Source organism: Bombus impatiens, unplaced genomic scaffold, assembly GCF_000188095.3.
Source record: "Bombus impatiens unplaced genomic scaffold, BIMP_2.2 scf_0033, whole genome shotgun sequence".
NCBI lineage: Eukaryota > Metazoa > Arthropoda > Insecta > Hymenoptera > Apidae > Bombus > Bombus impatiens.
Genome location: NT_176452.1, coordinates 824,566 through 849,990, shown reverse-complemented (window position 1 = coordinate 849,990; position 25,425 = coordinate 824,566). Strand labels below are relative to the sequence as shown.

General features: G+C 36.5%; 1 protein-coding gene and 1 long non-coding RNA gene across 6 annotated transcripts; both read right to left on the bottom strand.

The window, feature by feature from the left end:
* LOC100741050 (protein FAM49B) lies at positions 1 to 23,956 on the bottom strand. Of its 5 annotated transcripts, none has more exons than XM_003485013.4 (7): positions 23,373 to 23,956; positions 5,050 to 5,186; positions 4,632 to 4,856; positions 2,820 to 3,154; positions 1,040 to 1,119; positions 790 to 916; positions 1 to 454 (listed from the first exon to the last, which is right to left on the bottom strand). In XM_003485013.4, the coding sequence occupies exons 2-7, from the start codon at positions 5,156 to 5,158 to the stop codon at positions 317 to 319; spliced, it is 1,014 nt and encodes a 337-aa protein (XP_003485061.1). In that variant the 5' UTR covers positions 5,159 to 5,186; positions 23,373 to 23,956; the 3' UTR covers positions 1 to 316. The 5 variants fall into 5 exon arrangements, with proteins under 5 accessions (XP_003485061.1, XP_024224412.1, XP_033177458.1 ...); XM_024368644.2 differs by lacking the exon at positions 23,373 to 23,956 and adding an exon at positions 23,176 to 23,223; XM_033321567.1 differs by lacking the exon at positions 23,373 to 23,956 and adding an exon at positions 10,525 to 10,547.
* On the bottom strand, positions 2,168 to 2,813 carry LOC117151838. The gene is made up of 2 exons (XR_004461972.1): positions 2,410 to 2,813; positions 2,168 to 2,305 (listed from the first exon to the last, which is right to left on the bottom strand). It is a non-coding gene; the product is annotated as an uncharacterized LOC117151838 (long non-coding RNA).
* Positions 23,957 to 25,425: the final 1,469 nt, after the last annotated feature.

Sequence of the window (25,425 nt, the reverse complement as noted above, 5' to 3'; positions counted from 1 at the left end):
CGATTTCCCTACCTGTCTTTTTTACTTTTTTATTTTTTTTTTATTTTTATCTTTTTTTTTTGTCAGAAGGTATGTAGAATTCGGCAGTTTTAGGGCAGCTATAGACTCGGTTACGAAAGACACGTTTTTAGTGGTCCACCACCCAGCCACGATCGGAAACAGGAGATTGCTCTTGGATCATGTGGAGTCGCCGAGGATATCATCTTCGATATCCTCGTGACGCTACACAAAATAAATGGCATCGCTCGTTTAGCTTCTGACATATCAGCAGCCAACTGTCTCAGCTTCTGATGCAGCAGCCACGTTGCTTCGGTAATCATGCTGCTAGCAGGTTCTTGATGTTTTTTGGTGTGTTCTCCTCGTTCAGGTGCTTGGTAGTATAACGGAGAGCGTTTAGAAGACCCTCGCTTTTGCAGGGTGGTTGATCCTTCAACAGCTTCACACAGCCTTTAACCTGAAAGAATAATATACTTTTAGTGGAAACCATACAAGTATGTGTCCAAGAATCTCGTGTTTAAATTCAATATAAAGCTTTAAATTATATGTATAATAATATCATAAATAATATAATTATAGATATACTAGGATTCTTATTCCTATAAATATAATCTAACCCGACGTTATTTTTGTTCGGCTATAAATATCTAGAATATTTTGTCCTTTCATCACGTATTTGCTACATATATTTTTAAAGTATTTCTTAAAATAGGTCGATCCATCAACTGACGTCAGGGAAATATTAAATATATCCATTTTTCAATACACGTAGCAATAAACGTTAATACTTACATCGACATTCGAACCCTTAACAAAGGCACCTTGGGGATGAACGTGATCATAAAGGATCACTAACCCTACCATCACTCTCAGAACAAAGAGTTGAGTTTCCTCCCGTTGGAATTGCGCCAGTAGATTCCTAAGAACAATAACATATCTCATCTGGAATTGTTGTTGTTTCTTTATCTTTCTTTAGAAATCTTTTCCTCTAAACTAAGTGAATGTTCTTTCGACTCGACTGCCAGTTCAATGCATTACTTACGGATTTTCTAACATGCGCAGGCAAACCTTGGCCATGGTACCAAGCGTTTCGGTGATGTTTTCGCGTGCTACATCTTCGTTCTGAAACAAATACGAAATATTTGAAATTTAATATAGTACAAATTTTCTACAAATTACAATAAAATATAAATATTACGGCAATAGTATATCATACTGCTCTATTCTCGATACTTCTGTCATTCTTTCTTGCAGCTGTCACCAGCTATTGTAACGATAATCGTCTAAGGTGAACAAGGAATTGTAATATTATCAATACGAATGCGGATACGAATCGTATCGATCTATCGTACGTCGATTATTCTAAACTTCTATCGTGTGTTCTGTACCTATTATCTGGCTTATTGTATCGACATAACGTAGAATTGTTTGGAACAGTCTTGTTAAGCATACACATACGAAACTTGCACTATCCTTTTATGCTTGCATTAATTATTTAATTTCGTAGGAAAAGGAATATCCGAGTCAACAAATTACGCACGATAATATACTACACAGTATGAAAAATGCTTCTTCGTAAGCTGAAGGCTTACACAGTATTTAATAGTACTTACTATATCGTAAAACGAATAACCACTTCCTCTGTGGTACCAATTAAAATACACATCTACAGATTTATTGCGAATGAATCTGTTATCCATTATGCGGGTAAATGTTCCGAGAACTGTTTTACCCTGAATCACTTGGAATAATAGCTTTTAATTTTCTGCTTCAGTGCCTGTCATTATTTATATCGACCTATTTTCTTCGTACACTGTCCCTCCGCGCGTTTCGTGCCGTTAACGAAGCTACCCCGTTTTAATATTTAGACGAGGAAACGCAACGTTCTTTTGTCCTCCTCCAAAATGAAGACGGGATGAAAAATGGAAAGTTAATTATTAATTACGAGGCAAGATATAAAGCAGAGTGTCTAGTATTGCGTAGAGTAGAAAGCCAACTATATATATAAACACACATATACTCTATGCGTACACACGTGTGCTTGAAGAATGGATTTTGCGACAATACCGCCTATTCAGTGTTGCCGAAGCAGGTAAATTTATTTTCAAGATTCTACAGACCTTTCGCGTTTCTCTTCTCTCTATTGTAAGTTACCTTTTTGCTCGTTTACTCCCGGAAACAAAGTCGATTTTAAAGCATGATTCAAAGGCGATAAAGCTCGCGAAAATTGTCAGAATTTTACTTGTTGCTTGAAACAACGTTCCACAGAATGTGCACTATTCCTTTGCCCATTATAATTTGCCAAGTCCTTTTCAGGAAACATTTACGTGACATAATGAATAAAAGAGCTATTTAAATAACTTTTATTACGTCTGAAAAATTCTACGCATAAAAGGTATGAAACTTGATTACCTCTACTTTTATAAAATTGTTTTCTTCGTTTGTGTCGTTTCTATTTATTTGACTATCGTAGTGTCAAAAATATGCAACGAAACATACTGTAATTATATTATGAAACAGACATTCAGGTACAAAAATGTTTATTCTAGTCAAATCACAAAATCCTAGTAGTCATCCAAACTGGAAAGAAAGAATGGCAAGTTGGAAAACGTATATCTTCTTAGGAAATATAAGCAAAAGGATTTTTTCACAAACGAGAAACGATATTTTTCGTTTCTATTACAAAGTACTAGTTTCTATTAATTCCATTCAATCGGAATTCTTGGCAATCAATATCGATTGGCGTGCGAATAGGTCGATAATCGTCGAGAAACGATGCATAGATAGGGGAGAGTTCAAAAAGGAGAAACAATACCACTTACGTCCATCAAGAAAGTAATGGTCGCGTGACTCAGAACACGAAGCATGGGTGTCGCGTGGGCGTAGAACAAGGACATTCGGTTGGCGAGTTCATTTCCAACCACGAGGTCCTTCTCGGCGTTTTCCTGCCGCGCCAGGGATGCTCTGGTCAATGTTCTTCGATAATAACTGAAGTCGTTCTGAATAGCGGGAGTCTTCATCTTGTGTTCATCGAACTTCAAAACAAACTCCAGAATTTCTGCCAGCTGTTTCACCAAAGCCTGCTGAGTCTCGAGATGTTGGGTCGGCGAGAGGTTGCCAGAGCATAGTTCACCCAGGATCTTTGGTACTACCTTTTCTGGAAAATATCAAACCAGTTGCAAGATGAGCCTTACGGTTCTTAAACTCGAACAATTTGTTCCTTCTCTTGCTTTTTTTGCTACTTCGTCGGATGGTTAAGAATTCTTTTCTGTTTACTACACGTGTGCAGAATTATCTATGAATCGGTTGCCATGGTGTTTCAACTGATTTTATTAGTTAAATAAAAAAAAGTATTACAAAGATAAATTCGCTGACATCGTTCGTTGGAATAAAATTAAGAATTTATTAATGCATAAGGAAACTTCCTTTCCATAAAAAACTGAGATCACCTTGCCTCTTTCTTAAATGATATTCGAAATAAAAGAGGGACACTTAGATAAACAAAATTTTTATTCCAAGCTGTAAATTTATTTTTTCACGTGAAATCACTTTTTCGCTGATCGCAAGTTACATGATTGCCTTGTCGTTTCAGCATAAAGTATTCGTCTTTTTACTATTAGCTCTTAATTTACCTGACTAAAATCTTACGTAATAATAAGTTATGCAAAATACTAGTTTCAAACTGCACAAGAAGAAATATTCAAATTTCAAGGAATATAAAGGTCAGTAAGCAAAAAATGTCGAAGAAGTTCGTTTTAACTCTTTACCTTATCCTTTTTATTACCGAGTTTCCAGATTTGTTTATGAAAGAAAGATTCTGTCCAGATGATATGCTTCTGGTATTAATAGTTCACGAGGTAGCAACATTTTCACTTCCACTTGGATAACTATTACTACGTTATGCAAAATAAAGGCAATAAATGCCCCTAAAGTTTATAAGCGGTTGCGAGTTTCGCTGGTGCCGATGCAACGATATTGGATTTCCAATCACCGTGTGAACCGGAATATTCAGGCTACATTGAGGCTAAACAACAATCCCTGGCGATTCGTTGCTGAACCAGTATCGACATTTAGGTTCTTACGTTCTTATTTAATTTCAGCGAATGACATCGTAATTAAAACTATACAAAAAATAAATGTTCGTTTAAAAACGCGACAGGCCTGTACCACGGATTTTTAAGGAACTGATAGTTTTTGCTTCGGAAAGAATAATGGTCAGTCTTCGAGAGGAAAATTAATCGTGTCATAGGAGAATTTATTTGAATAAACCTGCGTTAAGGTGCCCTCGCACAGCCAGTAGCCTTGTGGATCCGCAATTTTTCAATTACCCACGATAACATATACATATATACGGAAATAATTTACCTTTATGCTTACGTAATCTTCTATTTGTTTATCGTATAAGATACGACGTAAGACACCTCTGGCGTTTTACTATTAAATATTTATTGACTATTACATATATATATATATATATATATATATATATATATATCGTGCTACTTTAAACAATCAATTTTGATAATATCGATAAACGCTCCGCTTAATGAAACGAGGTTTTATAAAATGGTCTAAGACGTTTCAAAATATAAGAAATGATTAAAGGAATGTGTATATGAGAGATTAACACTCACCAAGTTCCAATGAAAATTCATAGAATCTTTTGAGCTTCGCAACCAGAGGGGCGACAGTCAGATAGGCTTTTCGTTGACATTCCTCCGTGGGCGCCGAAATCGCCTCTCTGATTTCTTTCCCTGCCCCTTTGTAGCACTGAATCTCCTCTAAGATAGATTCTGAATTTTTCAGAACCCTTTGCACCGCTTCAAAGGTCTCCCGCTCTATCTCAGAAGGTTGTGCATCTAAAAAAATTTGATAAGAGCCAACTATTAGTCTTTGAAAACAAGCTTTCTTCACAAACGTCAAACAGTACGATATTGCGCAACGTTCTGCGTTGTCAAATAAAAGTTGGAAAGCATCGTAAACGACAAATTCAACGTGCAAGAACTACGATCGAAAGGAACGTTTCCGCTCGAGTGTGCTTGTCGAACTTACTTTCGAAATCCAAAAAGACATCGTACTTTTGAGGCGTGCAACAGGTAGACTCGTCTCGAGCCAAAAGACTCAAAAGCTTGCCCATCTTCAGTCTGATACTTCTTTTCATTCAGTATTATTTACAAAATGAAAGACATCTGTAACAGATGAAAACACACATATTAAAGTCTCCTTAAATTTAACAGCTCGTTAAAACGAAATATCACAACCTGCTACTCGCTTTTATCTATCCAACAAATTATTTAGTCTCCTTTTAAACAACTTATCGCGTTTATCCTTACAAAAAAGTTACACGTAGAACTGGAAAAAAATGGTAGAGCTTTAAAATCGGTCTCTAATCAAAGTTTAATCAAACTCTAATGAGAGTTTCCCCATGATACGAAGTTTATCTAAAGTTGGAATATCACGAAAATCGAGAACACTCTTGGGAAAACTGGTTGATGGGTATATCACGAGGGTAGAAGGACGGTCGAACGAGTGCCAAAACCTATCAAAAACAGTCTGAGTGGAAGAGAGTGTGAGACAGTTGGCCTGGCGTTCGGAGTTTGCGTCGTTACTGCACGGAGTCACAGCGGAATTTGAATTTCTGACTCGATCACTGCGCTGATCCGCGCGTACATGTCGAAGTGTTAATTCCAGACAAACGACGCGTGCTTGTACGTACGTATATACGTACGTGTAAGTGCAGATTAGGCAAGCCGCGTGTCTGTATCGGGAACGCAGAACGAATGAGTTCTGCGAACTCGTCAACGAGGGATGAACCTTCTGTTAATTCCAACTAATAGAGTTAATCTGTATTGACCTTACCTGGAACGGCTAAAGATTTCAAGGACTAACGCCTCTCGTGCCTATCAAGGCCAACTTACCACCGTAAGCTTTGATTGATTTTCACCCTCAACTTTTACCCTCGTTGGGTCATAGGTAATATCATGAGATTTCGGAATAAATACTGGTTAGCTTATTTAATCTTAAAACTTTTAAAATTTAGCGTCCCATACCAAACGTTTGCTTGATACTGTAGACAGTAAGAGAATTAAAAAATAGACACATATATATGGAATAGAATAAACAATGTGAAATGAGTAAAAGATTGTGTGAAAAATGATATGGAAATCCAAAGGTTGCATTTTTTTGGGAGAGTAAAATAAAATTCGTACAATATAGAAGCTAATAAATATCTGCTTTCCGTTAAAATATTTATAATCTTTATTGACTACCACCTATCGTGTGAGTATTCGTTAAAAATCTCTAATTTTCATTTCTCTTATACAATCTTCTCTGCTCGTTATTCAGGCATTCGGAATTAAGATACGTATTATGTATTTAAACGCCGTTTATGTTCTTTATCGCGTAAAACACAGAATACTAATTAAAACGTAATGCTCTAATATTAAATAAATTAATCGAAACTTTCTGGCGATGATGCTACTTGAGGTTAAAAGTATTTACTTTAGAAGCATTTATTTCAAAGGATTCGTTGGTATAGCACAAAATTTTGCGTTTGTATTCAATTCCTGGACTGAAGATGTTTCAACGTAGAGAAATTAACACCAGTAGAGGCGGAGAAATTTGTTCCGGTGGTAGAAGAGAAACTCGAGTTTTGGATGAAAAGCAATTAGAAACGAAGAGCTAGATAAAGATAAGTTTAAATTACCAGCGAAACTGGTTTGTTAGTTCTCCGTGACATAACAAGAGAACCTTATCAACTTTCCTTGCAAAAGGCAATTAAGTTTCACTCGCGGAATGCAATCGTACTTGAATGATGGAATGAGAAGTTCCTTTATCGTGCAACGTGTAATCAATGATACATGGTAACGATAAAGTCCCTGACAAATGCTGGAAACGCTCGACGAATGCTTGTCACACACGTGAGGGGACAACGATCGAGTTTGCTAGATCTAAAATTGGGCACGGAGAGATTCCAACGTACCGGCGAATGTCTCCGTTATTTTTAGCAGAAAACGGTGTGTCTCGTTAACGAACTTCTCTTGTCACGTTGAGCCGCTTAGATCTACCTAATTAGCCAGCGATCCTTCGCAAGATCAGTTCCCATTCGTTCTTATTAAAACTATTTACATAGTAACAATCTATCGTAAAGCTATGTATTATCCGTTTCTTCCAACACGGTGCTGGCTCGATCGCGTATCGGATGCAATCGAGGATAACTCCCATAAATGCGATAAATGTTTACGTTGAAAATTCCACCGATGATTCGACGCAGAAGCGTATCCGGGATCGCAAAATGTTATCACAGTAGGGATACGATAATCTCCGTTTTCGTACCATCGTAGGCTAACGAAACGATTCTTGGCCGAACGGAGCGATTCCCTCACGATCAATCGTACAAACAAACCATTCGAACCATCTGACATCGCGTTAACTGAATCACCTCGTGGCACGCGTTCTGGTTAGAATTAAAGCACAAAGAAAAACCTATCCTCGAAGAAATAAAAATATCTATACACACAAATGTACGAACAGACAAAAATTAATAAAATAGTCGGAAGAACCGGCAGATTCTCCTGTTCGAAAGCCGAAAAGAGGATGACAACGATTTAGTGACACGAAAGATGATTTTGTTAATATGTGAAAAAGTTTCCTTCAGAAACTCACCGTGAAGAAGAGTCGGCGTGATCGCGCTCGAAAACGCGAATACATGACGCTGACAGGTGCACGTCGAAACCTGGGGATGGTCAACAAGTACGCGTACCGAGTGCAACAACTGTCATTCAACGGACGGCCATGTTGCTGTTCGTAAGGGGTTGCGTTGTGTAGTGGCGCGGTTCGAGCCCTCTCCTTATTTGGTAAACGACAGTGGCGGCGGCACGTTCGCGCGAAAAATCAATGAGGTTAGTTCACCGGTTCATCCTCACGGTGACGCTGCTTACCACTTATTTAGAATCGCAAAGGATTTCGAAATTTTCTGTTGTTCGAATAATCGACAAAATTTGTAGAACTTTAGAAAAATGTTAAATGAAAGAATGATCTTTTAATGGTACATAATCGGTTCGGTGAGAATTTGCGAAGAATTATGTCTTTAGATACAAGTAATTTACAGTAACGGATAGTTTAACATCGACAGAAGCTATTATCGAAGTTCATATATAATCATGGAATTTTTTATCGATATTACGCCAGACTTTTCGTGCTCAGCACATTTGGTAAATAGTTTAAAAGCTGTTATAAATCGGAGCGAATTAATTTAGTTTCAAAATATAGAAAGTTTAAAATTATCGAACATTTCCTGTCTTTTTTCTACCGCGTGTAATTTTACGTCAATATTGTGGAAACTTTAAAAGTTATCTACTACATCTTTTATCTTTCATTGCTTAATTTGGCGGAACTTACTTAAGCCAGCTTTAATTTTTGATGCGTTTAAAATTACATTACATTCTAGAGTGCAAGCGTATGCGCAAATATGTAGAATTCAGATACGACCTGTTCACGAATAAGCGAAAGAATGCAAAGAGGGTTTACCTAATAAATAAAAGAATATGACGATGAATAAATCAAATTTAGAAGTAATTAAGGCATCGAACATCCTTGTTTTAATCTCCAAAATTATCTCCAAAGCACACGTTTATTTAATCTTTTTAATATTTTTGAATCTTTTCCGACGTTTGTCTAAAGTATCACCACATTTTTCAAATATACATCGATCGATATATCTTTTCTAGCATTCGATTCTTCCCATTAAAATTGTAAATTGCGAACATGTCGAAATTCCCTGTGCCTTTACTGTCGGATTATCGACGCCGGTACGGTAACAGCTCGCATTACAAAATACGTTTATAAATTTAGAAGTCCTCTAGAAGTCGTGCTCAACTTATCTGTGAGGGAGTACGATCCTCATCTTTTTTCATCGTAGACTGTAGACCAACGGATTGCTAGTGACGGTCAAGATGAGACTCAAAAGGGTGAACAATATCTACGTCTCGTCTGACTGACAATGAATATAGCCTGACCGATTTACCAGGAATCAATCGCGTTAATGTTTATACAGCTTTGCCTAGAATTCTCGGGTCAGTACCTTTATGGGTTAACGCTCGTGGGGTAAACGAATGACATTGAGATGGCAAGCCATTTATGGACTACAAGAATATTCGTCTCACTTGTTACTAAACTTCTTTCAGAGAGTTTCCTTGAAAGTTTTGCATTTCTAAGAAATGATTTGTCGATTCGATGATCGTAGAAAAGTTTTAAAAATGTTCCTTTTCACTACTATATCGAACTATATCTTTAAAATGAAAGAATAATAATAAAATATAAACATATTTTTATAGAAAAAGTAGGAATATTACTATCTTTTCTCTTTAACAACGATATAAACGGGAACTCGCATTTAAACAGCTACATATCACCCAATCTTATAGATCGTTATACATCGTGACACGTTCAAACAAGATGTGGAGAGATCGTTATTTGCTTCAAGGAAATTCCGTGTCAAGAGAGAATTAGTTCGTATGATCTATCGGATACTGAAAGAAGAACCAACGACGTGGATAACCGTCGCGATTTCACTACCATTTTTTCGATAAAGCAGTAATCGTTGCTGACATTACACAAACCACCCCACGCTTCGCAAACCTCACGTGCATTTACTACTTGAAATGCGTGTGATAGGGCGAGTCTTATCTGCAAATGTTTTCTCTCACTGTATCGCAAAAGTACGACCGCGTTCCATAATAATGTATGCACCACAAAGTGTTTCTTTCCATTTGTCCATGCACAACACAAACCGTGAAAGAAATTAAGGTGCCTTTGACCAGATATTTAAAAAATTTATTTTACACGAGATGGATTTTTTCAAGCAGCCTTTGACAAAAATAAATTTTGATCAAATTATTATAAAATATTCGTTTAAGTTGTTCATTCGGGTCAAAGATGTAGATAGAATTATTAATTTCTATCAAAGTCTGAAACGAATTTCGGGAAATATCTTTATTATTCGGTTAAAAATCAATTTACTCATAGCAACCGATGTTATCGTTATAATCCCAAGACTAACTACTAAGTCTTCGAGTTTTTAAAAATATTGATAAAATCGATATTATATGCATAGCGTATTTTAAATTAATGCCCTCGCGTATTTTAGCGACGTCAATCAGCATATGCATACGATGCGTTAAGATTCATCAAGATGTAAGTCAAGCTTTTGAGAATCCAAGTTCAATCATATATTTCAACTTCTAAAATTATCATTCGTTTAGTTTCATAGTCAACTAAAAATTAGAATTTCACTCTTCGCCATGCTATTATATCGTAATTACAAAAAATATATCGAACTTTTTATTATAATAAATTATAGAGAGTAGAAAAATCTTACACCTTATCTCTGGTGTTTGGTCTCTCTCTCTCTCTCTCTCTCTCTCTAAGTTATTTATTATAAAACAGGAAACAATGGTTATTTAACATGAACTTAATGCAGTGATGTGCTTTAACTGACAATAAGAATTAACAACTTATGACACTTTCAAAAAGAAAAAGTCTTACAACACTTCTCGATTCCACACTGTCAACACTGTTCTCTTCGACTCTTCTTACAACTCTACTCTCCTCGACTCTTCTTACAACTCTATTCTCTTCGACTCTTCTTACAACTCTACTCTCTTCGACTGTCGTTACAACTCTCTGTACAACTCTCTAGCGACTACCTTTTATACTACGTTTTGGTATTCACACAGGTGTGGGTGACTATGGTCAAGTACACCTTCCTTAATTAAGAACTACGGGTGTATGGCCCATCCGTTAGCATTTATATTGCTTTTTACTTGGGGTTCGTTGGATACTACAAAATTCCAAATACTATTTTATGGATATTCCCAACAAACTGACTTATATCACTCTAATTCTCAACAGAATACGTAATTATGTAGTAAATAACAAGCATCATAATTTACGTGACAAAATTTCTGCCGAAACGATCGAATCACGTTGTTATTCCACGTACATTCTTCTTTGTTCGCTTGTCCCTAAAGTGCAAGACATTTAGTGTCTGTTTAGACCATCGTCAGTTTCCGCGATGCATCGTTCCAATATTGTCGCGGTGTCGTGATTTTTGCACCTCTTTCAAGTACACGATTGGATAATCGTCGGAAACCGTGGGCGAAGATAATCGACGTCTATTAAAGGCCTTTTTGTGCATCAATTCCAGCAAATCAATTGAGACCCTCACCACCTCCCACCATGACCCTCCATACGGTCCTCTCGAGCTCCCCTTTCCTTCGGTCAACCTTAATTTTCGTCGCTGCGACGATAGGCAAACCGACAACCATGATCACGATGACTCTGCTACCAGTTACTTATGTGCTCACGTACTTACGTATGTACATGTATAGACACTTGTAATCTGCCAGATATTTTATGCGTCAAATGTTACCACGACTTATGACTGGTACTGTCTTTTTCTTCCACTCCTAGTTCGCCTTTATTAAAAGAAATTGCTCACCAGAACGGCTTTTGTCCGTTTCACGCGTAATGTTCTCTGGATAAACTGTATGACGCAGAGCTGTCTAATAAGCAGGTTTATCGAATGGAAGAAAGTGAAAGAAGCTAGGGTATAAACTGGTTCGATTTTTCTAGCAGGTCTGTAGGAGTACATATCCAACGCTTTTTCGTGCTACCGGTTGCACATTATACTAATGGCATAATCGGATGAACGTATAATCTAAATGCATAATTCAGGATTTTCAGTCGATAAAACGATTTGGAAACATTTTTAGTTTAAGGTATTTCGTATAAAGATCGATTAAACTTCGTTCAAAATGATGTTCAGTTGACATTTTATGAAAACGACATTCTGTCGCCACATATTTCTATATTATCTCTCAAAGCGAAAGTGTTAAATACTATGACAACCGATGGCGCTACGCTGGGGTCATATAAGTATTAACTATTAACGTTAATATTATTTTTTTATATCAGCTTCGAAGCAATGCTGGTGTGTGTACGAGCGGTCATTAATATATAATTACTGTTGTTAAATTTTCTAAACACCTCTTAGAATCCCTGTAGACTTAAACAAACGTTGTACAATCTATCAAATGAAAATAAAATATTTGAAGTTATTCAACTTCTCTATAAATCTAACTCAAACTATACTTTATTAAGTTGACGGAAATAGTCGGCCTCTAATTTGCTCGAAACTATCCAGTCGTCGTATTAACGACGCTTCTTAATCGAAGCGTAGCATAACTAATCGTAAGACCGCGAAGAAATAGCTTGGTAGTGTATGTTAAGCGCGTAGGTAAGCACGCCACTCATTCCCGAGTGGCTGATGAGTCGGGATACGCAGTGGCGTGCGTGCTTAATAAGGGAAACGTGTGCGCAAGTACGTACGCGGCTTAAATACCAGGCGAGTAGCGCACGTACTAACGACGCATCGCCGCGACATGACACGTCGCGATATGGTAACGCACGCTTGGTCTCCTCGACTCCTGGCCAATCACTAAACCGGGCTAACCATATCGTGCACAGCTCGGTGGCCTCCTTAACAACCTGAGCAAATTAATCGCGGAACACAGCAAGGATCAGGGCCACCGGGGACGAGCACGTCGCTTTAAAAAGTTATGCGACTATTAAGTCGAAACTGGCACTGAAAGTGGCGCGCATGGAATACAAGAAAGAAGTCTCCCTGTCTGCTCGGAAGAAAGATTTTCAGTGCTACTTTTGCTTGTGGAAGCTCCTTGAGCTTGCGGGTTGTAGAGTGGAATCGAAACAGTTGCTTTCTTTTAACGAGGTATAATTTGTTCGTTAAAGTGACGTTAATGGAATCGTTAATTAGCAATTTAATCCCCTCCGATACCATTCAACGTGTACGATGCAATAACGTCTTCTATCTATTCAATTGTATAAAAGTATTAAATACATGTTCAACGAAATTGTTTCGACACATCTAGTAGAAATACTGTGCTGGCAGGCAATCTATTTATATCGATTATTAGTTCCATATCCCCTATCGGAATATAAGTAACTGCAATCGTATTGCATGAAGCGAGCATGTAATCATATTATTTAATTTCGTTCGATATTAGTTGGATTTGAATTGTAGGAGCGTGTTCCGTAAGTAGATACCTTCTTCTCATTTAAGAATTATGAGGAGGTATGTATCATATTTTTGTCGAACGTGTCGCTGTTTATTTCAATTTGTTTTTCCAAGTTTCTTAAAAAAAATTATCTGTAAAAGTGTGTCTCTGCAACATTACGAGTTGACGCTATCGTGTTAAAAGAAAATAATTAATTGACCTATGATACTGATCACTCTGCTGCTGCTTAAATACGAGTAGAGTTAAGGTCTCTTTGACTCATTCGTACCAAGACACTGAAACGTTAAACCAACTAATATCGTTGGAAATTTTTTTAGGCCACAGATATATCATAACCAGTACGTCGTATCGTGCAAGTATGTGGTCTGTGATATCTGGAAGGATATAACGTACTAATAATTTGTACGTTGCAAAATTCTTATCACAAAAGTTCTTACAAAATACAAATACGAATTACGAACTTAACGAAGAATGTTCTTATATTAAACTACAGAATTGCTTTTTCTCATTCAAATTAGATAAATAATTTCTAGAAACTCTTATCGATTAATTTTCTCCCTTTGTTTTGTTCTCTAAAATTTCAACTTAAATAGAAGCTTAATATTATAATAAGAAACTTAAACATTAAAGTAATGGAGGACATTTTATAACAATAAAAAGTTCAAACGATTTAGAAACCATTCGCACCCGCACGCACCATACGAAATCTTTGAGCACGCGAGGCTATTATTGTTCAGTGGCCCTGTCCTCCTTAAGAACGAGGCAAATTAATTAAAAGCGGCAACGGTGGAAAGAGGAAATGACCGAACCTCGGATTATACCGCAATTCCTATGTGAGCATTAATAACGTGTCAAATTAGATGTCGCTAAATCATGCATATACCATCATTAATTTAACTTTGTTTTCCCATACGAAAGAAAAGGAAGAGAATTAAAAGCTACATTGAACAAATTCATCTAAAATAACATTCCGACTTTACCAATAAATATCATATAGCAGTTTATCGATCAACCATGATCAATTAATCAATTATCGTGCGTCAGTTAATCAAATTAATTCCATCATCCTATTTGCCCTATAAAGCATCAAACCGCTTCAGAATCTCTAAATTGAATTTGTTTGGCGGCCTGGTCGAACATCCTGTCATAAACCAAGCAATTTTATACACGTAGTTTATGGATTTCCAATCTTATCCGAAAGTATCCAATCTGACAATGTTTCGGAGTACTCGAAGGGGTGTACTTTATTTACCGATTTGATATAACGCGATTGTCCGTTGCTCTTAGTATCAATGGGAAGTTGAGATCGACAGTTCCATCAAATCCATCGCTCCATTAAAATTAGAAGTTTCACGGACGAATTACCGATATGGAACAGGGATCCTGCTTTTCCCAAAACGAGAACATCGCGTACAAGACGGTCTAAAAGAGCCAGACTTTCTATTTCGTCTATTCCAATATAGTATTGTACTCTATACATTATACATATAGTGCAGGTTCTCAGATAGTTATAGATATACATATAATAGAATATCACATAGTTGTTAAACAAGATTTACTTCTTGAGAGTAGTTTAAAATGACTCAACTTTAACAAAAGACTAATTATCTGACACCTCATTCTTTCGACGAGAAACTAAAGCCCAACGTTCGACCATGAAACCATGAATCTAGTCGTGAGCCAGATAGCTTTCAACACGGACAAGATGCTCCATTTTTTGAAACAGATTCCTGTAATCACGATTCAGATCCTAAAGGATGGAGTGATAAAGAATGAGTCGGTGGTTTTGTCACAACAGAGAATTAGCGAGAGAGCTGTCATTGGGTACTCCTATTTCTACTATACATATATCTCTATGAATAACGTACGTGTGATAGTGCACGTGTTCGTATAGCGAGAGAAGGGACGAAGGGAAGAAAGGGCTGTCGTGCTCGTAGATGCATAGATCATTTCAAGATTCAATGGTTAATCTATCCTTTTTTCTCTTCTTGCATTCTACTCTTCTTTCTTTTCTTTTTCTTTCTTCGTTCCTTCATAAGTGGATGCATGTAATCGATTCAACGAGGTTTAAGTTTCTGTTTCGTATCTCGGTACTTGGGTTACGTGATGCAGAAGCAAAATACGATAGACGCGAAAGTCTCTCACGCTGTACGTTAATTTTCCGTAAGCTATCACATGACAATCATGCGAACGTGAAACATATCTGAAAGGGCGATAGCCTGGTAAGAGCGTTTTAATTATTCAGATTCGGAGCAGAGCGTTTCTCCTCTCGATGGAGGATGGGTTGAACATTCAGGAAGAAAGTATGAATCGTTTAGATAGAAAGTAAGCAGTGAAGTATCAGTTACGTACCGATTACGGTATTACACGAGTATTTGAGACTGAATAATTTTTAAATAATTACAATCACGATTCACCTTTAACAACTATTTTAATAGACGAATCGAAAGACGTTAGAAATTTTATAGGTAACCAGCAAAAATTTATATAATACAATTAAAATTCGAAATCTATAACTTTTTAGTTTAGGAACAAATTGCAATACGAAACTTTCCTAAATGGTAAAATTGTTTAATCGAATGATGTGGTGGACCCCCAAAAAAAAATTAAACATTTAATATATCGCAAAAATATTTTATATCTGAAATATTTTAAAGGAAGCAAATTTCTTTAAAAAAATTTCAATGGTTACATAATCTGTCATTGAATAGTATGGCTTTTATCAGAAATCGCACGTACCACGGATATTTTTATGGTTGCTTACGCCACTGGCCAAGCAGGGGGGATATCGTCATATCCCGGACGAAGACAGGAAACCTCCGAGCAAAATTCCCCTCTGCTCGTATGCACGTTTGCTTTGACAAACCTCTCTACATACATACGTATATGTGCACTTGATTACAAATGAAGCAAACAGAGAAAAGGAGTGAACCGTTATAGAACGATCGCGATTAGTTGACAGCGATCGATCGACATCTGTCGTCTGGGCAGAAAATATTCAAATTCGTAGCATATATCGCCAAGTCAGTGGAAAATATTTATAGCACCTATACAGAAAATTAATCGCACCAGTTATGTATCGGAAAATTATTGACATAGACAGAAATATTATATTTACATTCTATGGTACTTATTACCTGTTTATAAAATAATCGATAGTATACACTCTAAGGGCAAAATACTTTTTTATACAAGCGTGTATCGAGTTAAATTCAATCATGTACGATGCAATGATTTTTCAAGGTAAAAGATCTGATAAAAATAATCTCTTAGCGCAAAATGCGTATCATAAAATACATATGTACGTATTGGTTTCTTTCATTGCGAAAATTACTATTTTATTTTGAGCGTTTTTGTTTCAGCGTTGATTAGTGATAATTGGTATATGCATATATATTATGCATACAACGTACGCAATGAATTCTTTTTTTGTACTTTAACTTCGATCCAGTGACTTAGTACGTATCTCCTTATTCCTGACATCCCGTGTTTTTATATGTTCATTTTCTTACGATAAACAGAATTACGTCACGGTGTACGAAGCACACACGTGCGATAGCATGTAAGTAAATACTTTCCACACACGTGATCACGCCACATCCGCCTATATGCGATACCCCATAGAAGGATGTTAATGCTTGTTTCTATGGTTAGCCATATTGAAGAGTCTACGGTATTTAAACAAAGTAGTACCCCTCTATCAACACGATACGAATTTCATTACGTTCCACCATGCGAATTCCGATGTTTCGATCGTTTTTATTTCAGCTACGAATCCAATTATTTAAATGAAATATCTACCTTGCACGAATACGAAATATCCTCCTTTACAATTATAATCGAAGCGTCTGATACACGACGTTACAGATTATTCGCGGGCTACGTGTCTCAACGAATTACCATATAGAAAAATTGTAACAAAAGCTGACAATATCTTGCTGTGTTATCTTTCTGTTTCTAACTTAGATACTAAAGCGAGTTGATAAGTTGATTGCTTCCGGTCAGACTTCATAAATAATTCAATTAAAATAATAAGTTAAACATGCAGGATATCCTACGAGCATCCGTAGAAATTAAACATAAAAATAGACCCACAAATGATCTATTAAAAGATCTTGATAAAAATGTGAAATTGAAGGAAATAATAATTTGCTGCTAATGTCAGTACATGCCATATTCTACTGAAACTACACACTTCTCTATCATTTTCAACTATAGAATATAATAGTTAAATTTATATGGAAATCTATGGAACACACTGTATATTTATACATTCAGACAGTCTTTATTAGATGAACGTTACATTCGATTAAAGTTCATTAAAGTTGCATTTCTATCATCTTAATAATATTCCCCTCGTTATTATACACGTAGAGGTACCAAGATTTTAATATTACTTTCAAACAAACACAGCTGCACAAAATCAATCTTTAGATCAAAAAATCAAATCGAAGGAATAGTTGATAGAAATTTCCACAAATTTTTTACATTTTTAATTTTTACCGTATGAAGATCTATGTAGATGTAAGATTTATGTAGATGATCTATCGTTCAATTTTAGATAGCATTTAGCGACCCCAAAATCGCCAAATTCCCCATTGGGTCAAGGGTATTGACCAGGAATGCATCGACATGCGGTACCGTTCGGCGAATCAATTTCTACCTGGAACAGCAACAGCCCGATGGAATTCGATCGATGAAATTCTCCGTAGTTAGCCAGAAAATGAGTACACTGCCGTGTGGCTCTATTATATAGTCGGAATCAATACCAATTTCTAGCATGCACTGCTTGGGTCTCGATGTAACTACAAATTGAGAAAGACTCGATCAACTACGTATACACACCAAACAAGCTCCAAAGTTTTGCCACTTCTGGAAATTTGTATTCACGACCGTTCGTCTGCGAGACAATTCCATTCGAACGAGATTCATCTCTCCGGGCAACAAAATTGTTGCTTTTCCCCCAGTACCTACCTGTTGTTCCTTTGTTCTAGTTTTATTATAAAATATTACCTTTCAACCCGAAAAGACACATAGTGATCTCTTCGTAGCATTTTAATTTTATGATCTACGTCTGTTTTTATAGTAATATAGTAATTTGATATTAACGCACAAATACCTGTATTACCGTAAATGTCAGGGTTTAGGTTATTTGTTTTATAGATTTTTTGTAAAATGTATTCGAAGAAATGACGAAAGGTTTTTATGATCAGAATGATTACGACGAATGAATTATCGCTCATTAAATACCACTGGCACAAGATCAAGTTTCTTCAAGATTAGAACATATTCACGTAAACTAATTATCAGTGACTTTAAAGAAAAGAATTTGATTAGCTCGTACGTATTCGTAGAAAACAATGGAATAACGGCGATTTCTACAATGTAGCGCTAATTAATCTTCAATTTCGTACGTACATAATTTGCAACCTTTAATTAATAAGAAATATCTTGATTTTATACGGGGAAAAGATCTTATTCGGTCTTGATCATGAAGCTATTGTGTGCTAACATTCGTCATTAACCAAATTTCTCCTGTGTTCGATTCTTCTGAATCCTCGTTAATCGTTAATAGAAATTCTTTCGGTTCCTTTGCACTCCGTGCGGTTTACTGTTCCTCCGGTTCCGTTACTCGACCGATAAACATTTCAGGAATATTCCATTTATAGCGATGTATATACAATTAAACTTACAAGTACTGCTTGTTTCCACAAAGGATCCAACGTTTTTAATCAGCATACTGAATCACAAGATTTAATTAGAATCGAGACGCAACGAACAAGATTTATTGGCAACAAATGAAGAATACAGTTCTTTGTAAGGAACTCGTGCTTGAAAGTTAAACTATAAATATGATTAACGTAACGATTGAGTGGAAAAAATGTAATATGATCTGTGCGACGATGTATCATCATGCCTTGTTCAATTTTTTCAAGAGTTTAGATTCAATACCTTTCTTCTTATACTCGTATCTAATCTAAGAAAATAATACTATTTTTAACAGCATAGGAACATTTAGATCGTGCATGTTTGTGCAAATTCATATTTTTATAAATAGAACACGAAAGAATTGAACCTAAGCAGATTTACATGTTACGAGTAACCTTCCTCTCATTGACTCAAATAACTATTATAAAATTATTCGAGTCATTTTTTCGTTCTTGCAGACACTTTTTCCTGCTCAACTTAAAATACACGATATTTCCACATTCTTCCGTTACTGTATTAAGGCGTATCATAATATGAAACAAGGTTGAATTTTTTAAGGCGTAGAAGCTTAGCTGAGGACAATAACCCTACCTTACCCTATAACGGGTAGTATACTTTATCATATACATTTTTGTAATTTTAAGTATCGCAGCCACTCTAGATTAAACTATCGTCCAGTTGAATAATATGTGGAAAACGCTAGAATCGTTCGGTTTTTTTGTGAATGGTTACGGTTTACCATTTTACGGTTTCCCACTTTCGGTTCCCATTTTCGGTTCCCATTTTCGGTACCCGCAAAAGAGCGGATGACCTACTTGTTAATTGGTCGACAGATAGGACAGATAGGAGCGTCCTGATTACGAGTAACGTGCCTCGATAATCTAATAACGTATCACCGGTCATGGATCCATAAAGAACATGATGAAAAAGAAACGAAGACCCTCTCAGGGTTCGATACTCGTTTGATGTTCGTCGTTGAAAAAAGTATCCTATAGAAGTTCGTATTTTATCGCGCACGATTCTGCACCAAACGCAACCTTGCTTTCATCGCCCTTTTTTCTCTTGTTACTTTCTTTCCTGACGCCTTTTTGCAGTGTATCGAGTACCGTAATTATGGCCGTGTTAAGCACTCTGTTGATATAAAAATTCGTCGTATAAAAACAGTAGATTGCAATCAATTTTATCGAAGTTACTCAAAACGCTCGTAAACTCTACTTTTTCTTCTTTAGAAAATTCAATCACGTATTTCGTTTAGTAAGACTAAACATGTTATTTAAACATTATTACGAAACATTAGTTAACTAAGTGAAATCTTATACCCGGAAAAGATACGTATGTTGTAATGATTTTCATTTGCGTGACTTTAAGAATGTTTGCTTTATTTTTTTTTTTTTTTTATTTTCGTGATAGATAATATAAATAACGTGATGACTGCTGGTACAAACGCAAGCTGTTACATAACATTATCATATTTATCGTATATAGATAGGTTAATAAAAATAGTGTAGCATAGGTCAATAAAAATACATTTGTCACTCATTCATTGGTAAATCAAACCTTGTTGTTTAGGTACTAGGAAATATAATTTTCATTTATCTATGTATTCTATCTATGTATCGTTTATCTATCTAAATAGTAATTTGTAAACTTACACGCCTTTCTCTTCCTTTTTCGTGGTTAATAACCCGTGCAAGCGCTCGATCGATTACAAATTTAATGATGATTGCACTAAGAAAATATGGGATAAAGCAAAACACGGATAGGAAAACACGATAGTACATCGTCGACAAAATTCAACACGATAGGTAGAGAGTGCGTGAACAAATTTTCAATTAAAAGGAATTAACGATAACGAGTTCGGCGAAGAAGAAAATAAAAAGTTCCGTAGAGGGTTCGAAATAATAACGCATAGGCGATCTTCGATGCACGCTTCCTTCTTCCGGCGTTCGAACCAAAACAGAATTTCAAGACAGCGCGCACAAGGAAATAGAAAGAGAACGAGAGAAAGGGAAGCGAAAGAGAAGGACAGAGGGCAAAGTAAATGCGTTTAACGTTTTAAATGATCCGGAAAAAGCAGAAATTAAGCGAGTCTACTCGCAATTAAGAATAATTAACGATAATCCGTTCGGGAGAACACGGGTTCCTCGCGGTTGTACGCGCGAGCGCGCTATTTCAAATTCTCCAGGTTCTGTCTTGAAATCGTCTTGAACGACGATTTGTCGTCTAGCAAATCGACATCGTAGAGGACGTTAGTATGAAATTGAGCCGTCTGCAGCCTCGTGCGAATTTATTACGCTCGCCTCGAGTTTCGCGGTTTCCTTTGTCCGGCTGATAAAAAATTTTTCAACGTGAAAACAGCGCTCGCGCGTGCATCTGGCGTAGAGATTCCCTTCTCTCTCTCTCTCTCTCTCTCTCTTTCTTTTACCCTCTCGATTCATCTTTGTCTCTCTCGCTCGGTTCTCCATCGAGCATTAATGACTCTGTCCTTGTCTCTTCGAGAGGCCTGATACGCACTTGACTTCCACGCGGAAACGAATCGTACACGTGATACAAGAGCACTTCCGACGACAGAATAATTCATATATACATAATTTAGCGAAAAAACAAACAAATCATCGTCCCGTTTTCACCGTGTCTCGCGCTGGAAAATCGATTGTTAATGCTTTCGCGCCTCTTCAATGGCCTGAATCGCGTGATCCAACAGCGTTTGCAAAATATACGTGTGGGTATTAAGCGTGTATTAGTAAATTGATCTGTCTTGGTGTAGAAAGGAAATTCGATTTTAAACATTAGTTAAGCGGCAGCTTTTATCTCTATCTTACGTTAGTTTTGGCTACTAGACAGCAGCTATAATATGTATTTGTATAAAGTTGAAAAAAAATTGGTGTTTAGCGTGTAAGAAAAGATATTTCTCAGAATCAACGACATTGCTCGTATCTGTCCGAGTATTTATGCTTCTCAATGCGCGACGTGTAGGTATTCCATATACAAAAGCATAAAACAATGGACAAGAGATGACGAAATAATTTGCATCGTGGGCAAGATGACGAGACCTTGCATCTGTCAATCATTTCCGAAACGGCAAACATACTGCGTTGATTTGCAGTCGATGATTAACTGAGCGTGTTAGCGTTGATAAAACAATTTTTGTATTTGCTAGAAATATAAGTTAAGAAAACACCAGCGCCATGATATATGTAATATTCCATTTTCAGTATGTTAATTGGACTCAGGCGAAATTTCTGAAAATTAGGTGATTCGCATAGCTTTTCTAGTGTTACTTTAACGTACTTAAGATCAAGTTTATAATTTAATTGAGCCACGTTTTGTTAGTAGTTATGTTCAATCGTATTACGTTTATCTCCCTTTACTCTTGTACATTAGACATAATATGTGGTAATATGTATAAAGTGCACACTGTTACATACAATTACTCGTAATTTCTTCTAGACATGGTACAATAGCAATGATAAAATTATCAATCAGTATTGTTGATCTAAGTTACAGTATCGAAAGAATATGATGTATATTGATACAATTTCTAGATAAATGATATTTTTAAACTTGACAGATACTTAGAATGTACCTGTAAACAAGTTTATCTGAATTTATTTAAAAAAATAAAATATTTTATCTTAAAATTAGTCGGTACTGTAACAAATATGACTTATATTTGAAAAAGTCTGAGCTGCGTTCATCAAAATATTCAATTGCATTGTCATATATTTGATTCAACGCACCATCACACGTTAAACCTTCGCACAATAATTTTATACCATTTTTCCCTGTACGGTATTTCTCATTAATTTTTAATTGCCTCGATCCTCCTGTTTCGCCGAAAATTCCAACGAAGAAATTATATTTTATTTCCCTTCTATCTTTTATCAATATGAGTAATATCATTTATCAATACTACCGTATTAATTGATAAAATTCACTTGGGTAAAAGAATTAAGTGTCTCATCCGTTTTCTAAAAGTCTTATCGTAAAGTCTGACAAAATTAATTAAAAGAATCGTTACTTTTGCAATTATTATTTTCCAATTTTTGCAATATTTTCCAACCAGTCTTCTACCGTATCAACTGCAAAATTTATCCCTATTTCTAGCCCAACCACGCAAGGATAATACGATAGTACAAATACGACAATAGGTATAAAAGTACTCGTCACGCTCTGAAAACGGTTTCTTTGACGAATCCCTGGTATTATCCGCGGCGATTATCGCAATTTGCAGCAATTTCTTCAATCCGCACGTAATGACCGTTGGCGAGGTGCGCGTCTTACAACGAGGAATCCTCGCGAAAACTGCACGACCCTATATTCAGATGCGTAACGAACCAAAAGGAAAGAATAGAGAGGAAAGTTTATTTACCTTTCGTTGAAGCGCAAGAAGGCAAAGCATGACTCAACGGGCCCGAATTATTATCTTGAAGAACATGCGTGCGTGCGTGCGTGTGTGTGTGTGTGTGTGTGTGTGTGTGAGAAAGAGAAAGAGAGAGAGAGAGAGAGAAAGGGAGAGAGAATAGCGGCTTCAAGGGAAGATGTTCTCGAGTGTCAACATTGTTCTACCTTCGTCTGGTTAATAGCCACTTCCGGTTATCCAGGAAGAAGTAACCCTCTTCAGGCTTGGGCGGGAGAGAAGAGCCTTTTTCAAAAAGGAAAACGATCCGCCTCTTTCGCGCTGACCCAAAAGGTCTCCGGTTGCCGCGCGACGATAAGCTTTTATCACTCACAAAACACGCAGCACAAATTCGTAGAATGTCTCAATACAGATTTCCTTGTGTCTGGTACTAGATGTTTGTTTTATCTTGTTTACCGATGCGTCTTGGGAGTTTCTAACAAGTTCTCGAAAAAAGAAAAACGAAGGAAACTAAAAAATGGTACGAACTAACGCTCCTCTCGTTCTTCCCTTATTTTCCTCTACCCCTTTCCCTTATTCGCTCGATCGTTTTTCCTATTTATGTTTCAAAACTGTTCCAGACTGTCGTAAAGAGTCCCCCACACGAATGTCTCTATATGCGAATCACAGTTCGTCGGAAAATTCTCGATGGAAGTTTCTCTTTCTTTTGAGTTCCAGAAGTGAGATTTATGAAAGAAGAGAACACACCGACTGCGCTCGGCCGGAGGTTGATATAACACTGTCAAAGCAACGGCGTGCGGCAAACGACGAGACAGTTTCACCGAGAGGCCAGTCAGCTGGTGCTCCCCACTCTTGATACGTCACTGTGTACACTCCTCCGTCGTTCTTTACGGATTTTCAATTCCACGGGTCGTTCTCTCCTGTGATTTCGCTTATATAGAACCGTGATGGAGCTCATTGTCCACCGGGGGATTGGAAAACGTGTCTCTCGTGTCTCTCGCGACCCGATGTAAAAATTTTGTTTCTACCAGTGGCCCCGTGAAAGTCTCCACAACCAATAAATACGTTGATTAACGCACGCTTTTACCTATTCGAACGGTGGATTAGATTTTCACCGCAACGATATTAGAAACGATCGTTCGGTTTGATTTATGCGCCATACTCGTTAATTTGTTTCATCGGCTGCAGCATGAAAGTCTGCACAAGTAATGAGAATTTTGATTAATACACTGTAACTGTATAATGCATATAATTCAGTCGGTGATATAGGAAGAGGAAAGATCGTCAATCTTATTGCTTTTAATGCTACTACAATTTTCCAATAAATATTTATTTAATCGTAAAATTATATTGATATTCGAAATAATAGATTATGAAAATTTATAAAAATAATGGCATTCGAACAAATACGCGATTATGCAACGAAGATTAGTCTGTATTTGTCATTTTTCTATCGGCTTGATAATATTAAAAAACGTATATTCGAAACGATTTTATATTTTCACAATCGATAAAATACCGTGGCACAGGTACAAACGAATGAAATTTTTTATTAAATTTCCAAAAGTTCACGACGCAATGTTAATTCTTGCAGAATATTTCCATCGTGCATTTGCACTATGTACGTGCAACATTTCGTAACTCGTGATTCATTGCTTCTTGATCGATGAACTTGTTTCTACGAATGCTCGAAGGGAAAAAACAGTAATAGCGTGATTTACTGAGCAGCTTTGTACCTTGTTACACTGCTTCTGTTTCTATCGACATCCGTTCAATATTATTCTATTATACTTATAAACATTCGTCTTCGATAATGTACTACTCGCGAAACTTATAGCGTAGGGACATGTAGTACACGCTTTCATGAGTTCTACTTTACGACATAACTTTAATATACTTTCTCAAATAATTGTTCCATTATCGAATTTAAATTGACTATGGTTCGGTTACTATTAATTTCAAAACAAAGACAAATTATGTTCCAAAGAAGCAGAGCTTAAGATAAATGATCAAACTGAAGATGACATGCATGACCGCCCACGTTAATTACGTGAGCATATTATATACATAATCCTATGGTAAGGTCCATTTAATTAAGTTTTAATGAAGTACGTGCATGCTTCGCGTGCTTTCCAAATTGATTTTTTAGAAGACAAAAACTACAACCGTATTCTACTAGGTGTACCTTTGCTTAGAGACACATCTACGTACCCTTGTTCCCTACCAATTTACCTAAATTACCTTCGAGAAGGTAGCATCACA